Source organism: Equus asinus, chromosome 28, assembly GCF_041296235.1.
Source record: "Equus asinus isolate D_3611 breed Donkey chromosome 28, EquAss-T2T_v2, whole genome shotgun sequence".
Classification (NCBI taxonomy): domain Eukaryota; kingdom Metazoa; phylum Chordata; class Mammalia; order Perissodactyla; family Equidae; genus Equus; species Equus asinus.
Genome location: NC_091817.1, coordinates 15,481,080 through 15,499,790, shown reverse-complemented (window position 1 = coordinate 15,499,790; position 18,711 = coordinate 15,481,080). Strand labels below are relative to the sequence as shown.

General features: G+C 37.1%; 1 protein-coding gene across 4 annotated transcripts in view; it reads left to right on the top strand.

Annotated features, from left to right (window-relative positions):
• Positions 1-18,711, top strand: part of ITFG1 (integrin alpha FG-GAP repeat containing 1) — a 284,107-nt gene that overhangs the window by 163,445 nt on the left and 101,951 nt on the right. For all 4 annotated transcript variants that reach the window (XR_011499061.1, XR_011499062.1, XM_014867980.3 and 1 more), the window contains exons 11-12: positions 15,785-15,935; positions 17,384-17,492. Coding sequence is in view for 2 of the 4 variants with exons in the window: in XM_014867980.3 (XP_014723466.1) it covers positions 15,785-15,935; positions 17,384-17,492 (260 nt within the window). In the remaining 2 variants the exon portion in view is untranslated. The remainder of the gene's footprint in view (positions 1-15,784; positions 15,936-17,383; positions 17,493-18,711) is intronic.

Here is an 18,711-nt window from a genome sequence, read left to right as displayed (position 1 = left end):
CATCTGGTCTAATTTTTCATTTAATTCTATTATTTCCTTGTTGATTTTCTGTCTGGATGTTCTGTCCATTGGTGTTAATGGTGTGTTGAGGTCCCCTACTATTATTGTATTGTTGTTGATGTCTTCTTTTAGTTCTATTAAGAGGTGCTTTACAAATTTTGGTGCTCCTGTGTTGGGTGCGTATATATTTATAAGTGTTATGTGTTCTTGGTGGAGAGTCCCTTTTATCATTATATACTGTCCCTCTTTATCTTTCTTTATCTGTTTTGCTTTGAAATCTACCTTGTCTGATAGTAGTATAGCGACACCTGCTTTCTTTTGTTCATTATTAGCTTGGAGTATTGTTCTCCATCCCTTGACTCTGAGTCTGTGTTTGTCTTTGGGGCTGAGGTGTGTTTCCTGGAGGCAGCATATTGTTGGATCTTGTTCTTTGATCCATCCTGCCACTCTGTGTCTTTTGATTGGGGAGTTCAATCCATTTACATTTAGAGTGATTATTGAGACGTGGGGGCCTACCACTCCCATTTTGTGTCTTGTTTTCCGGTTTTCTTCAGTTTCCTTTGTTTCTCGTCCCATGGTTTAATCTGTTCTGATGTAGAGCTGCTACTCTCTGTTGTTGTCCTTCTACTTATCTCCTCTGCTCTTGGTTTTGTAGCCCCTTTCCTTTTTTGGATTTTTCAGGAATGAGGGTTTTCCTGAGGATTTCCTGAAGAGGAGGTTTTGTGGCAATGAACTCCCTTAATTTTTGTTTATCTGGGAAAGTTTTTATTTCTCCATCGTATTTGAAGGATATTTTCGCTGGGTAGAGAATTCTCGGCTGTAGATTTTTGTCCTTCAGATTTTTGAATATATCATTCCACTCTCTTCTAGCCTGTAAAGTTTCTGCTGAGAAATCTGCTGATAGCCTGATGGGGGTTCCTTTGTAGGTTAGTTTCTTTTGCCTGGCTGTCCTTAATATTTTCTCCTTGTCATTGACTTTTGCTAGCTTCACTACTATATGCCGTGGAGTTGGTCTTCTTGCATTGATAAAGTTTGGAGATCTATTGGCTTCTGTCACCTGAAGATCCATCTCCCTCACCAGATTTGGGAAGTTCTCAGCCATTATTTCTTTGAATAGGTTTTCTGCCCCTTTCTCCTTCTCTTCTCCCTCTGGTATACCTATAATCCTTACGTTGCATCTCCTAATTGTGTCTGATAATTCTCGGAGAGTTTCTTCATTTCTTTTAAGTCTTGCTTCTCTCTCCTCCTCTGCCTGCAACAATTCTATATTGCCATCTTCCAAATTGCTAATTCTTTCCTCCATATTATCGGCCCTACTGTTCAGAGCATCTAGATTTTTCTTAATCTCCTCTATTGTGTTCTTCATTTCCAATATTTCTGTTTGGTTCTTCTTTATCGTATCAAACTCTTTTGTGACATAGCTCCTGAACTCGTTGAGTTGTCGGTCAGAATTCTCTCTTAACTCATTGAGAATCTTAATGATGGCTGTTTTGAAGTCATCGTCATTTAGGTTATATATCTCATTTTCTTTGGGATTGCTTTCTGTGTATTTGTTACTTTCTTTCTGTTCTGGAGATTTAATGTATTTTTTCATATTGCTTGATGTTGTTGATTTGTGCCTCCACATGGAGATAGAGTTTAGTTCCTCCTTTCACTTGTTTCAGCTGCTGCGGTGGGGGGAGCAGCTGTTTATACTTCACCAACCAGGAACCCTGTCCGTAGTTGCGAACTGGGCCAGGGCCCCTCTTCGTAGCCACAGTGGCCCTTTGGATTCCCTCCTCTGCCGTGGGGGCCGTCACAGGGGGGCTTCAGGCTGCAGGTGCCTACTGTTGCAGCCCGCCTAGATGTGCTCTCTCCTTGGGGTCTGCAACAGTGTTATGGGTTTTTCCAGCGGCCAGGGGTGGGATCACTTATATTTGTCGCTCCGTTGCTGTCGGCACCCACCAAATCTCACTTGTCCTCTATGGGTCGCAGGAGAGCTATTGGCATCTTCTACAGTCTGTGGTTAGTACACCTAGCTATGCTGCTTTTGCCCTGGGGTCTTCCAGCCTTGTGGCTGGCGGCTGGGTGCCTTCTACTGGTGCTGTGCAGAGGCTTTCCCTAAGGCTGCTGTGAGCCTGTAGGGTTTCCCCCTAGGCTACTAAGCTGGGTCTCTGGAACTCCCCCCAGCCCCAGTCCTCTCCGAGATCTCTGGCAATCCCTAGCCCCACGGGGCGGGCAACGGCAGCTAGGGGATCGCCCCTCCCTCTGGGATTCTCTCCGGGCCTCTCCCGGAGCCGTGAATGCTCAGCGTGGCCCCTCTGCTAACGGCAGACAGAGAGTTTTGTCTGCTGCCCGGGCGGAGCTCCGGCGCTTCCCCTCCGGGTCGCAGAACCGTTAGCCAAGCTTTTAAAATGCTGTTGTTCATAGGTCTTAGAAACTCCTTCCCTCCCTTCTCAATAAGTGAATATAAGACTAAGTAGAACACCAAAGTGAGGCAGACTGGTGCATAACTGTCATTTTTCATATGCCGTAGAGTTTGAAGTAGACTTCTAAAGAGTGGAGGAGGAGTCATGGACTGACTGAATTCAATCTCCTCTTACATTATAGCTGGGGTATTCAAACAGACTTACCAGGGCTTTTTTCCCACAGAATGTAAGTTGAACTCATGGTCTTTCCCACTTGTAGTTCCAGTCTTTCTCCATCTTCAACAACTTATTATTTGTTAGCATGAGTATCCTAACAGAGGAGTCATGATTTATTAGTGATATTTTCTATAAATTTTCATTGTCGTAAGTGTGCCATTACTTGGCATTTTTGAGGCCGTTGTTACCCCAAGAACAGAGAGTTTTATCTCATCTTCAAGTAATGGTAGAAAGTAATTTAGGATGATGAACTCAAATCTTAAATTGACTTAGGGTCACTCAAGGCCAAGAAGGACCTGACGAGGAAAAAGTTTCCAGTTTTACAGAAGCACTAATTCTATTACATCTGCTTTTTGTTTCAGAGTTTCAGTTAATTACCTAAATGTTTTGGCCTCTACTTAGTAAAGGGTTTAATAGGTGATTATGTATGCATTCCTGGTTTGATCTTATTTTAATGTATTTTCATTAATGGGATAATACCCTTTTTTTTAAGGTACATAATTACCTTAACTCAGCATGTTGTCAAGCTTTTCCCAAGAAGATAAAATTGAAACTTAAATATGCTTAGTTATTTTGTCTCACAGGTATTCAAGTACATAGGATTTCTTAGCTTTCATGAACGAATGAATATTTCATAGAAGGTGGTCTTAGAATATGATGTAAAAACAAAATATGGCTGGTGAGAAAACAATTTGTTTTCCTTGATTGAATTTCACTAGTATTTCCAATTATAAATGAATATGATGATATTTATCTAAAAATAATATATACAGATGAATCAGTTCTCCGCAAGAGTCACCTTAGTAGAATAGGTATTTCTCTAGTAGTATTTAAAACACTTTAGAAATTCTTCTGTAAGTTGTATGGGGAGTGACTGCTAATGGATATGGGATTTCATATGAGGGTTATGAAAATAATCTGGAATTTAATAATGGTGATGGTTGTACAACCTTGTGAATATACCAAAAACTGCTAAATTCAACACATTAAAATGGTGAATTTTATGGTATATGAATTATATCTCAATAAAAATAAGCCATTTAAAGAGTCAGACTCACGTAAGTCTCACTGCTTAATATATACTTTGATTTTGTACAAATGTTGTACTGACCAGCCTATTTACTTAACTTAGCCATAACACTTAAGTTCACATTTGCTGCTCACATTGAAGGTTTCCGTCACTGAGGATATCAGAAGACCCAGCAGCTTCTGAAGGCATCCTCAAAGAGGAATCACAAAAATACTGTGAGCAGCGACATTGAAATAAGTATGGACATCACAAGGAGCTGGCTTGAGGACACAAGATTTGTGTGTGTTCTCGGATTATTCTTTTATAAAATGAGTCATATCAACTGGTTGCACTCAGTCTTTTCTTGTGCAGCAGTGCAGGACTGCTCTGGGCCTTGTGATGCGTCTCACTAGGCTGCCCAGAGAAGTAGGTGACCTTCCTCAGAGTCAGAGTCTGTTGGCCTCTGTGTGCTCATGAGTGTGTTTATGAGTTCTTTGTGATGTTCTGTTTGTATTGCAAAACAAGATCGTACCATTAATACTGTTTTATGACCTGCTTTTTTCACTTAACATATTATGAACAATTTTATGTCGGTAATATTACTTTTATGATATCATTTTAGTAATTGTAAAATATTCCATTATGTCGATTTAAGCAATCTTCAATTATTGAGTGCTTAGACTGGCTTATAGCATGACTCAAAAAACTCACATTGGGGGGCCAGCCTGTGGCACAGTGATTAAGTTTGTGCACTCTGCTTCAGCGGTCCAGAGTTTGCAGGTTGGATCCTGGGCACAGACCTAGCACCACACGTCAAGCCACACCGTGGGGGCATCCCACATAAAATAGAGGAAGATTAGCACAGATGTTAGCTCAGCGACAATCTTCCTCACAAAAAAAAAACAAATCACATGGGAAGATGTCATATTTAGCTAAAGTTCACATATTCAAAAAAAGTCATTTCTAATGTCAGATGACACAATTTTCTCTCTCTCACTGTGAGATACGTATTTTCATGCTTCTAACTTGTTGTTTTAGTTTTAAGTCTTTTATCTGCTCCCTGAGGACATTCCACAAGGTAGAATCTTCAGCTATTGCTAGTTTTTCCTTTATTTCGTCCCTCAGCTATTTCATTCAGATTTACAGCACAAGTTGTCTTAACTTCTAGGTGAATAACTCCCAGATCTTTATCTCAAACCGTGTGTTCTCTGCCGTGTGGATGTCCGACCATCTCCTCAAAGTTGCCTTGTCTAAAACCAAACTTAATCATACCTTCCCCTCTCTTCAAATCCGACTCTTTCTCCTGGTTTTCCTGTTTACTACAAAGAGGCCCAATCATTAGAGCCTAGAAGGGTTAAATTACCATTGACTCTCCTCCCCCAAGCAAGTACAATCCGTTTTAATAATGTGATTTTCAGTCTTCTTTTCCATAATCCTGCCACATCCCCAGCTGAAGTCACTTTCTCCTTACCCTGAATTATTGTAACAATTTCCTCCTTGATTTCTCTGTCTCTATATGAAACTCTCTCCATTTCACTTCTGCCTCTATCATCTGGATCTTGCTGCATCAATTATCCCCTCTCCTTTGCCTTCAAAATATTCTCATTCCACTCTTGATTTAAATATATGCAAGTCTCCCCAAACTTTAAAAAAAAAAAATTGTGACTCTGGACAGCTGTCTTTACTTTGTTACCTCAAATTCACCGTTAATCTGCCAGTCTGGCTTCAACCCACTCCACCCTACTAAACCTCTCATTCACTCCCAGAGACTTGTAACTGGCAAATCCCGTGGACACGTCACAGTCTTCATGTCACCAGATTCTTGCCTATGTTTGGCTATTGATAATTTACTCCTAAAACTCTTCTAGTTCCCTCTGTATCCTCTCTAACTGTTCCTTTACCGTCTCCTCTGAGAACTCCTTTTCATCTTGGCCACCTTAAACGTTGCTGTTTCTGAGGGTTCCATTCTCATCCCTTTGTCCTCACTCTGGTTGTTCTCCATCTACTTTGGCTATTTTATAGCCACTGGTAAGCTTAGGACTTTGAAATCACTGTATCTGGGCCTCACACTTGTGTATATAACTTCCCCTGGATGCTCTACCTGTGTCACCCCAAACTTAAAAGTGTCTTCTCTCTCCTAAGCCTGTTCTTAGTGTACTGTGTATCTCAGGTGGTGTGCCATCATTCACCCCATAACTCAAACCGGAAATGTGGACATTGGCCTTCATTTCCATGTCTCTTTCATCATTGCTTCTCTCCCTTTCCCCTTATCCAACTCATGACTGCATCCTACAGTGATTAACAACTGAACGAGAATGAGTGTAATTTCCTAACCAATCTTTGTTCCTTCTGCATGTGTACTTTATAAGTTGTGGTATGTCCCTGAATTTCTCACTCTAAAGTCTGAATATCCTGTTTATACCATTATCCAACTAACAAATAAATGACTGTTATATTTCATTTTACATAATAAAAAACATATTATAATCCCTGGAAAGAAAGTGTTGGAGTGGCTACCAAATTGGCCAATGTAAGGAATACCTTTGAATAAAGATAAATTAAAACCTGACAAAATCTTTTCTAACCAGTTATTTGACAGGACCTTTTAGCATCCAGTCTTTCATCTAAGTTTTGCCTTTCAGTTGGCCTTGTTCTACAAAAGATGGCTAGCCTCCTCCTTTTATTCAAGAAATATTTACCACCAACTGAATCTTAAATCCTAGATACTGTCTAGGGAATAAATGTATTGCTTTTGCCCAGAGCTCAAATGAAATTTATTCTGGATATCAAGTTTATCACCTTTTTGAACATTTCTAATTGTCAGTAGTCTGTATTACAGAAACACTTCAGTAATTTTTAGTATTTCAAAGTGGAAGTTTTATTTTGTTATATTAGCTTGGCTGAGAATTCTGCATTTACCAATAGCTGGCAGCATGGGTTTTAAAGCATCAATTCAAACAAAAACTGTTTCATTTTTAGAAGATTCCTAATAGACTGACTTATGTTTCTTCTTAATTTGTTTTTCTTCTGTGTGTAAAACTGCCTTTCTAAGGTTTACACAGAAAGATAGACATATCCCCAAATTGAAGCTCTTCTCCTTCAATTTGAGCCTAGGCTGATAATGAAATTGGGGAATTAAGAGGAAGAGAGTTAAGGACAATCTAGAAGAGCACAACTCACTGGAGATAGAAATGACTAAAGCGGACACACAAGCTCTAAGATCAGCCAGGGAGAAAATCAAACTTCAAGTTAAATGATCCATCAGCTACCTTTCTTAATGAGAAATAAGACAGATACACATAGCATATTAACCTAGAATAACCCAAACTTTGTCAAGTGGTAGTGTACCGAGAAACAACACTTAGTTTATAGCCTTTGAAGAGAAATTAAAACCAGCCTAAAAAGGCTGCACGCTAGGTCTTTAAATACTGGCCTACTCAGAGAAAAGGCATTTGATACGTGCATTTTACATGTTATGTCACTTAAGCATTTCCCATGGGGTTTTCTTGTCACTTAAAATTTTCTGCAATTACTTCTGTTTTTTTATTAACAGCTTTTTTAAGATATAATTCACACACCATACAGTTCAACCATTTACCATATACAATTCAGTGGCTTTTAGTATATTCACACAGTTGTGCATCCATCACCACAATCAATTTTAAAACATTTTCATTACGCTAGAAAGAAGCCCCACTCACCTTAGCTATCACTGTCCAATCTCACCAGCCCTAGCAAACCACTCATCTACTCTCTGTCTCTGTAGTTTTGCCGTTTCTGGCCGTTTTATGTAAATGTAATCAAACAATACACGGTACTCTATAACTGGCTGTTTGATTTAGTGTAATGTTTTCAAGGTTCATCCGTATGGTAGCTTGTATCAGTACTTCATTTCTTTCTGTTGTTGAGTATATTCCGTTGTAGAGATATACCACATTTTCTATCAGTTGATAGATGTTTGGGTTGTTTCTACTTTTTGGCTATTTTGAATCATACTGCTGTGAACATTCACATACAAGTTTTTGTGAGGACATGTTTTCGTTTCTCTTGAGATTTACGTAGGAGCGGAAAATACTTAGGAATGGAACGCTATGTTTAACCATTTGAGGAACTGCCGGACTGTTTTCCAAAGCAGCTGCACCATTTTACATTCCAATCAGCTATGTATGAGGGGTCCAGTTTTTCCACATGCTCAGCAGCGTTAGTTATTACCTGTCTTTTCTGTTGTAGCCATCCTAATGGGAATGAAGTATTATCTTGTTGTGGTTTGCAGTTTCTTGATGAGTAAATGATGCTGAGCTTCCTTTTATGTAATTATTGGCCATTTGTGTTTCTTTCTTGGATAATCGTCTGTTGAGATCCTTTGCTCATTTTTAAAATTGAGTTATTTGTCTTTTTATTATTGAGATGTAAGAATTCTTTGTATATTCTAGATACAAGTCCGTTGTCAGATATAATGATTTGCAAAAATTTTCTCCCATGCTTTGGGTTGTCTTTTCACTTTCTTGGTGCTGTCCTTTGAAGCACAGATGTTTTTCATTTTGATGATGTCAAGTTTATTTTTTCTTTTGTTGCTTGTGTTTTTGATGTTTTTCTTATGAAGGGGTACCATATATTTTTAACTGCTTTGTTGAGGTTTAATTGACATAGAGTAAACTGTGTATCTTTCAGGTATGTACATTGATAAATTTTGACATATACCACCTATGAAAATATCACTGCAGTCAAGATAAGGATAAGATATCCATCACCCACAGAAGTGTCTTTTTAACCCTTTGTAGTCTGCCGTTCTCCTCCTTCCACCTGCTCCTCATCCCACAGGCAAGCGCCAGTCTGCTTTCTGACACTGTAGGTTAGATTGCATTTTCTGCTATTTTATGCAAATGGAATCACGCAATATCTGCTTTTTTATGTTTAGATTCCTTCACTCAGCATTATAATACTGAGATTCATCCATGTCATTATATGTATCTTTAGTTCATTGCTTATTATAGCTGAGGACTATTCCATTGTATGGATATATCACAATTTGCTTATTATACCCATTTATATATTGATGGACATTTGAGTTTTTATCAGATCCAGTTATTACAAATAATCTGCCATGAACATTCCTGTAAAAGTCATTGTCTGGACATAAGCTTTCATTTGCTTCGGGTAAACCTGGGAATGGAATGGCTACGTTTTTGGAAGGTATATGTTTAACTTTTTAAGAAAATGCCAAACAGTTCCAGTTGCTTCACATTTTCTTCAACATTGGTATGGTTAGTCTTCTTTAATTTTAGCTATTTTGTTTGTAATGTAACTCTTTATAGTTTTAATTTTGATTATTTCTGTAATTGATGATTTTTGAATATCTTTTTATTTGATTATTTGGCTCTCACACATCTTCTTTGGTGAAGTGTCTGCTCAAGTCTTTTGCCCACCTTTTATTTGGGATATTTCTTTTCTCATTATTGAGTTTTGAAAGTTCTTTATATACATATTCTTTATTAGATATGTTTTTTGCAAATATTTTATCTCATCACTGACTTGTCTCTTCATTGAACAATGTCTTTCAAAGCTCAGAAGTACTTAATTTTGAAAAAGTTCATCCTGGGCATTTTCTCTGAATTCTAGGATGAGTTTGTCAATTTCTGCAAGAAAAAAACATCTGCTGAGATTTTGATTGAATCTGTAAATCAATATGAAGATAATTGACAACTATGTTGAGTCTTTGGATCCATGAACACTGTGTGTGTGTGTATCCTTTTATTTTATTTTTGGTCTTGAATTTTCTGAGCAGTGTGTTATAGTTTTCATTGCTCAGGTCTTGTACATCTTTTGTCAGATACCTAAGTATTTCATTTCTTTTTTATTTTATTAAGGTCACATTGGTTTATAACATTGTGTAAATTTCAGGTTTACAGTACTATATTTCAGCTTCTGTATAGACTGCATTGTGTTCACCACCAAAAGTCTAGTTTCCATCAGTCACCATCACATGTGCCCCTTTACCCCTGTCACCCTCCCCCTGCCACCTTCCTGTCTATTAACTACCAATCTGTTCTGCTTATCTATGTGTGTGTTTGTTTATCTTCCACATATTAGTGAAATTATCTGGTATTTGTTTTTCTCTGACTTGTTTTGCTTAGCATAATACCCCTAATGTCCATCCGTGTTGTATCAAATAGCATAATTTTGTCTTTTTTATGGCTGAGTAGTACTCCATTGCATGTGTGTGTGTGTGTGTGTGTGTGGATATATATATATATATATATATATATATATATCACTTCTTTATCCATTCATCCGTCAATTGGCACTTGGGTTGCCTACAAGTCTTAGCTATTGTGAATAATGCTGCAATGAACATAGGGGTGCATATATCTTGTCGGATTAGTTGTTTTCATGTTCTTTGGATAAATACCCAGAAGTGGAATAACTCGACCATATGGTGTGTCTATTTTTAATGTTTTGGGAAATCTCCATACTGTTTTCCATAGTGGCTGCACCACTTTGCATTCCCACCAGCAGTGTATGAGGGTTCTCTTTTCTCCCCATCCTTTCCAACACTTGTTATTTCTTGTCTTTTTTAATAGCCATTCTGACGAGCACGGGGTAATGTCTCATAGTAGTTTTGATTTGCATTTCCTTAATGATTAGTGATGTTAAACATCTTTTCATGTGCCTACTGGCCATCTGTATATCTTCTTTTGAAAAATATCTGTTCGTATCCTGTGCCCATTTTTTGATCGGGTTGTTGAGGAACTGCCAGACTGTCTTCCAAAGCACCTGTACCATTTTACATGTCCCTCAAAAATATGTAAGGGTTCCAATTTCTCCACGTTGCACCAACACTTCTCATCTGTCTTTTTTTAGTATAGCCATTTTAGTGGATGTGAAGTGGTTTCTCATTGTGATTTTGATTTGGACTTCATTGTTGGCTAATTATGTTGAGCGTATATATGCATATTGGCCGTTTGTTTCTCTTCATTGGAGAAATGTCTCTTCAGTCCATTTTTGAAAATGGATTGTCTTTTTATTACTGATTTATGAGAGTTTTTTATATATTCTAGATACAAGTCTCTTATCAGATACATGATTTGCAAATTGCTATTTGTGTCTTTATATTTAAGGTGGATTTCTTTTAGAAAGCCACAGCATATAGTTTGGTCTTTTTAATCTAAGCTGACAATCTGTGCCTTTTTATTTCATGTCAATATTGATATGGTCAGGTTTTAAGTCTAGGGTCTTGTTATTTATTTTCTTCTTTGTTGTCTTTTTCCTCTTTCTGCTTTCATTTAAATTAGTTGAGCATCTTTCATTATTCCATTTTATCTTTTTTGCTAACATATTAACTATAAATCTAGTTATTTTAGGGGATGCATCTTTAACTTACCCTAGTCTATCTTCAAACAATATTGTACCACTTCACTTATAGTTTAAGAACCTTACAGCATAAGCGTATTTCTGTTTCTCCCCTCCTGGCCTTTGCGCTATTATTTCACACATTTTACATCTACTTATATTGTTAATACCACACTCTGTTGTTTAATTATCAATTATCTTTAAAGAGGTTTAAATAATAAAAAATATCTTTTGTATCTGCCTACATATGTAACATTTTCACTGCTTTGCATTTCTTTCTGTAACTGTAGATATTCATCTGGTGTTATTTTCCATCTGCCTGATGGACTTCCTTTGACATTTCTTATGCGCCATAAAGAAAAATATTGTTATAAATGGCTATATAAATATTATAAACCTTCTCTTGAAGGACACCATAAATTTTAAAAACAAAAGGATGGGGCAAAATTTTTGCAACACATTGGAGTAATAGTAACAGCATATATAATAATAATAATAATAATAGCAGATATTGACTGTGTGCTGTGCTAGTACCAGGCACTATACTAAATGCTTTACCATGTATTTTCTCATTTAATCCTTAGAACAGCCATTTGAGGTAATTTCCACCCCCATTTTACAAATAAGGATATGATAACAACAAGTAGGGGGCTAATGTCCATAACAATCAGAGATGTCCTAAAAAAATCAATCAATAAACAGAAATCTATGCCAATTCTCAGAAGAAACACGAATAGCCGATAAATGGAAAAGTAATTCTCAGCTTCTGTCGTAATCAGGAGAATGAGATCATTTTTTAAGCTACCCAACTGGCAAAAATAAGAGGCAGTGATACTTCATATTGGCAAAATATGAAGAAGGATGTGCTCGTACACTACTAGAAGTATTAATTGGTGCATTTTTTAGAAGGCCATTTAGCTTTACCTGTTGGTATTTAAAATATACATATCCTTTGCCCAGATGACTGTCATCTGGAAATTGTTTTACAAATTCCCAAGGAAAAATGACTTTTACGTGTGTGTGTGTGTGTCTGTGTGTGTGTTTGTAGTGGAGAACAATTGAAGATAACCTGACTGTCAATAACATGGTGTTAAAATGAATGATGGCTTAGCCATATAGTAGAGTAGCCGTTGAAAAGATTATGAGTGTGTGGGGAAACAGGCAATTTGATGGGCTGCTGCTGAGAGATATAAATGGGTACAACTTCTCTGGGGAGAATTTTCAAAACAGATATCAAAAGTCCTCATTCAGACTATATGCCTTTCCCCCATGTGTATGCTAGATTATTGAATGGAAAGAAAAAAGTTACAGAAAAATATGTTGTAAAACCCAATTGGGTGTTTTCTTAATGATATGGGTACTCATATATTTGTACATTCCTAGAAGAAGGTTTAGAAAGATGCACATCAAATCTTTAACAATAGTTATCGCCGGAAAGGAAGGATTTCAACTTTTTAAATGTCTCCCTTACTTGAATTTTACAACTTGTGACATAGTTTTGAAAAAACAATCTTAAAAAAGATATATTGGTTGTAATTGCCAAGAACACATAGTGAAACAGACTCAAAAGAAGCAAGATTGGGGGCCGGCCTAATGGCAGCGTAGCCGTTACGTTCACATGTTCCTCTTTGGCAGCCCAGGTTCACTGGTTTGGTCAGTGTCACGGATCTACACACTGCTCATCAAGCCATGCTGTGGCAGGCGTCCCACATATAAAATAGAGGAAGATGAGCACAGATGTTAGCTCTGGGCCAGTCTTACTCAGCCAAAAGAGGAGGATTAGCATTGGATGTTAGCTCAGGGCTAATCTTCCTCAAAAATAAAACAAAAAAAAGAAGCAAGATTATTTCTCCCCATGGGTCTCCAAGCCAGATCAATCAAGGTTCTTCCTTCTAGGTTTAAATGGAATTTTATTTTTAAAGCTAAGTGTTGGGCTCTAGCTGTAGAGCTCAGTAGAACTTAAAAGAACTGAAATTTTACAGACCCCAAGTTCCACAGTGCAAGACTAAGCTAGTTAGCAGTGAGACGAGAACCATGGCACATGGCATTTATAATCTTTACAAACTCATATCAAAATTAAAATATTTTAAATTGCACAACTGCGATTAGAGTTCTTGTTCTAGGTTGTACATTGTGAATTTGAAATTGTGGTCCAAGTTATAATATGGTAATGAGATGCGCACATTCCCCTTTAAAGGGAAAGCGGCAGCACCCACCCACTCAGAGGGCTGGCCAATGCGGGCCTTGCCTGTAGGAGACCATTGGAAGGCTGCCTTCGCCACCTGTTGCCGTGCTTCCATATAATATCCTAATAACAAAATAGAGTGTTCTTCATTTCTGTGAAATATCTAGTAAAATTGTTTAGCTAAAAATTTCCTGGAAAACACTAGAACTCCTCAGATGAGGGAAACAATAGAAAGAATAAACAAATGGGACTTCATCAGACTAAAGAGTTTCTTCAAAGCAAGGGAAAACAGGATTGAAACAAAAAAACAGCCCACTAATTAGGAAAAAATATTTACAAGCTACTTATCCGACAAAGGATTAATATCCATAATATACAAAGAACTCACACAGCTTAACAACAAAAAAACAAACAACCCGATCAAAAAATGGGCAGAGGACATGAACAGACATTTCTCCAAAGAAGATATAAGTATGGTCAATAGACACATGAAAAGATGTTCATCATTGCTAATCATCAGGGAAATGCAAATCAAAACTACACTAAGATATCACCTTACACCCGTTAGATTGGCAAAAATATCCAAAACCAAAAGTGACAAATGTTGGAGAGGTTGTGGAGAAAAAGGAACCCTCATACACTGTTGGTGGGAATGCAAACTAGTGCAGCCACTATGGAAAACAGTATAGAGATTTCTCAAAAAGTTAAAAATAGAAATACCCTATGACCCAGCTATCCCACTACTGGGTATCTATCCTAAGAACCTGAAATCAGCAATCCCAAGAATCCCATGCACCCCTATGTTCATCGCAGCATTATTTACAATAGCCAAGACGTGGAACCAACCTAAATGTCCAGAAACTGACAACTGGATAAAGAAGATGTGGTATATATACACAATGGAATACTACTCAGCCATAAAAAAGGACCAGATTGTTCCATTCGCATCAACATGGATGGACCTTGAGGGTATTATGTTAAGCGAAATAAGCCAGACAGAGAAAGTCGAATTCTGTATGACCTCACTTATAGGAGAACCGATCGGTGGTTACCAGGGAAAAGGGGGGGTGGAGGGAGGGCACAAAGGGTGAAGTGGTGTACCCACAAAATTACTAACAATAATGTACAACTGAAATCTCACAAGGTTGTAATCTATCATAATCTTAATAAAAAAAGTTTCCTGGAAAGGGTAAATTTCCAGGAAAGAATATTACAAATTAGAATTTAAGCATCAGTTATTACACAGGAGACAAGAAATCATTGCTTCTAGTGAAAGAATACTGTTGTGTGTTAGGTCTTAAGCAAAGTCACCTCAAAGTTTTCCAGGTAAATGTTAGAACCTGGGAGGTGTTTTTCTTTGGTAAAGAATTGTTGTTATAAACTGTTTGTGTTGGAATTTTTTATCTAGAAAAGTCAATCATATATTTAGTACGTCATGCAAATTGAATATTTTGTACATAGGTTTCCTTACTATATTGAACACTTAGAAATTTTCCTATCTTATAATAGGACTTTTTTTTCTTTTCCAAATTGCCCAGACCCAGAGTAATATTTTCATGTGGAAAAAAAGAAATCTGTCTTTATCATTTTTTTAAAATAATTAATAGAGAAAATTGAATGTAATGAAATTTAAGCCAGTTAGCCTGTTATTTTCTATGTACATAGAGGAAAATGAAGGAATGTATTTCTTGGAAAATGCCTATAAATGGAAGCCATTACATAAAACTACACTATTTACCAAAGTTACTTCTATCTCTAAAGGAAATCTTTTTACATGGCATGATGTTGCACTACATAAATAAGAAGGACGATAGTATAAACACTTCTCCTGAGAGCTAACAGGATAACAGGAATTATTCCAAGTACTTTGCATTCAGTATTTCATTTCATTGTTACAACAATCCTATAATATAAGTATTCTCATTACTCAATTTACAAATAAGGATCTGAGTCTTCAGGAGGTTAAATAACTTGCTCAAGGTCACAGAGCTTCTAAATGACAGAGCCAGGGTTTGAATCCGTGTAATCTGGCTCCAAAATCTAAGTTCATAACCTCTTTGCCTGCAGAGTAGGATTCAAGAGGGAGGACTTGAGAGCTATACAAATACAACACTGCTTTTATCTGAAGGGTGCCCAGCAATGTCTATTCTACTGCCTGGCTGGGAAGCTGAAATTCTGTCATTATGGATTCACTGCTTTGGGTTTACAAGACTTGAGGATATGAGGGGTCTCCAGTTAAAATGCAGATATTCACTTGAGGAGTTATACACATCTAAAGGGATAATGACAGGGTCCAGGAACACAGTCATGGAACACAGGGCTGATGGCTGTAGAGCAGCAAGCGAGGAAGGAGATAGGGACTTGGAAACTCCACATGAGGAGAGAGAGGCCAGCAGCCAACTAGCCTCAGAGGATTTTTGCCAAAGGCTGACAAAAGATAGCCAACAATTTAAGTTTTTTATGACACAGTACAGTAATCAATAAGATGTGGAGTTTGTAAACATCATTTCACTATATACCATTTACCATCTCTTTGATTCTAGGAAACACAGCACAGCTGATGCCACACAACACTGACGTGTTATATTAACTAAAAGCCTTTCCTTTGTCTTACAGCAATCAGCAGGCCTTTTTACTGGAGAACGTCCCTTGTAATAATGCAAGCTGCGAAGGGGCACATCGTATGTTTAGAGTCTACTGGGAGCTGATGGACCTAAATCAAATCAGGGACGCCGTGGTTGCCACCTTCTTTGACATTTACGAAGATGTGAGTTCAGAGCTCTCCTGTGTGTTTGGCTTCTAATTGCCAGCTACCTCATCTCACTTTTGCTACACCCTGTTTGACCAGGAAATGTAGACGAGATAATGAAAGCAAATGAGTTAAAGCAAGCCCCTTTTACAATAAATGGCAGAGGGAACAAATTTATTGACACCATTGGCTGATCAGTACAGTGAAATATGAAAATGCCTTTATCTCATTTTGTGCTTATTTAGATTAAACCTCTAGAGAATCATCTTCTGAGACTGACAAATGTACATGTGCATCAGTAGACAAAAGCACAGCCAACATACAAAGACCCTGCAAAGAGCAAGGAGCATGAGTTCAGTGCTCTCTTTTAACTTTGTGAACTAGAGGACAGATTCTTGTGACTCTGTCTTCATGTGCCAGGTGCCCTTGTGAAAGGCACTCAGGGCCCAGGTTTCCTCCTTTCTAATGTGAAAAGCCAGTCTACCACTCAGAAAAATAATAAATTCTAATAAAAATGTGTTAAATTCCAGAGTTAATGTATCACAGTATATCCTTGTAAAATAACTTGAGTATTTTAAAAAGTTAAATATCCATCAGGACATTTATGTCTGCCTCAACCCCGTTTTTTATTTTCTTTTGTTTTTTATAAGAGGCCAATTTTCAATTATATGAATTATGCAGGTCCTTATTTTCTTCTGTCTCTCTGCTACAAAATCTTATATTATTTCACTTTTTATTAGCAGTTTCCAAGCATAAAATTAATTGGCAAAAATATCACCAGGGAAAAATCAAGAGAATTGACTACAGATCAATTTTTAATTTCTGTACATAAAAAAATCATAAATGAAATTTAAAATTGTTTTTAAATCTGGGAAATAAAGTTGCTATGAAAGAGTCAAATAATTAATATCCTTAAGATAAAAAAGGGTTTATACAAACTGATATAAGTCACCAAAAATTCCCTTTGGAAAAACAGAACATAGTCAATTTAGAGAAAAAACACAAGTGGCTAACATTTGAAAAAATACCATAAATGATCAACCTCATTAAGAGTCAATGGAATGGAAATGAACACACCTTTTTTTCCCACCGATAAAATTAGCAAAGCTTCCCCGTTTTTTAGGAAAAAGAAAATGATAATATGCTGTAGTAGCCAGGATAGATGAAAAGATACTCTTCTTTCTCTGGTGTTTGGAAATGGTTTGGCAGTCCATATCATAGGCCTATAAAAATTCATGCAAATACGAATGGAAGGAAATATGTTAAAATGCTAACAATTATCTCCAGAGATTAAAATTACAGATTTTTTCATTTTATTTATATTTTACTATTCAACTTTTTATATATTTTGAATGTTGAATTGAATAAATAAGGTTTATATTTACATGATAAACATGCCATGCTTTTTCATCATTTTTTCTCAGTCAGTCGAGTAGTTTCTTACCTTTTTTATGTTTTTTTTCCAGGGAATCTTGGACATTATAGTACTGAGTAAAGGATATACAAAGAATGATTTTGCTATCCATACACTAAAAAATAACTTTGAAGCAGATGCTTATTTTGTGAAAGTTATTGGTGAGTATTTGTTTTATATGTTTTATTATTAAATATTAACCTTAAGTTTGTATTCTCTCTCTGTTAACACAAATTTTCCAAAGAGTGAGGCACACTCCTACATAACCTATTTACGACTCTCCAAATCAGGAAATCAACTTCAATACAACGCTACCATCCTGTGCTCAGACCCTGTTCAAATTTCAGCAACTATCCCAACAATGACTTTTTTCTTTCTGGTCCAGGATTCTGTCCAAGAATACCTATTGCATTTAATTGTCATATCTTTGCAGACTTCTTCAATCTGGAACAGTTCTTTTTCATGTTCTTATCAGTTTGAAAGAATACAGGGCTTACATTCTGTAAGATAACCCTCTTTCCTCATTACCCGACTCAGGTCGTCCGTTCTTTGCAGAAATTCCGCTTACAGAATTGCAGAACCAATGCTGTGCACTTCTCCGTGCATTATGTCAGGAAGCAGGAAGTGTGATGTTGACCTACCCTGCCTCCATGTTGTTGACCTTGATCATCTGGTCATCTTGATGACCACCAGGTTCATCCAGCTTAAATTCAATATTTTCCTCCTTGTAATTGATTAGTGTTTTTTGGAGAGGTATTCTGATACTACCTTAATCTTTTTCCTTATCAAATCTCTACCTACTAGCCAGAGTCCATTGCCCGCTTCTGCCTAAATCAACCAATATGATAGTTGTCAAAGAATGTTGTCTATTTCCAACATTCCTTCTACATTTATTAGTTGGCATTCTACCATAAGAAGATCTTTCAGGGCTGGCCCCATGGCCGAGTGGTTAAGTTCATGCACTCCACTTCAGTGGCCCAGGGTTTCACCAGTTTGGATCCTGGGCACGCACATGGCACTACTCATCAGGCCGTGTTGAGGTGGCGTCCCACATAACACAACCAGAAGGACCTACAACTAGAATATACAACTATGTACTGGGGAGCTTTGGGGAGAAGAAGAAAGAAAAAGAAAAGATTGGCAACAGATGTTAGCTCAGGTGCCAATCTTTAAGAAAAAAAAGAAAAAAGATCTTTCACTTCTCTCCCATATATTTATGTATTCATTTATCAGTATAGATCTGTGTATTCATATTTTATTTAATAAATAAAATCTTTTAATTTTCAAATTGTTCCCTATGGAGGCAGTAGGAGCTCCTTTAGGTTGGCTGCTATATCTTTTTGACATGTTTTCTGGCATAGCAAGGTACACCAGATTCAT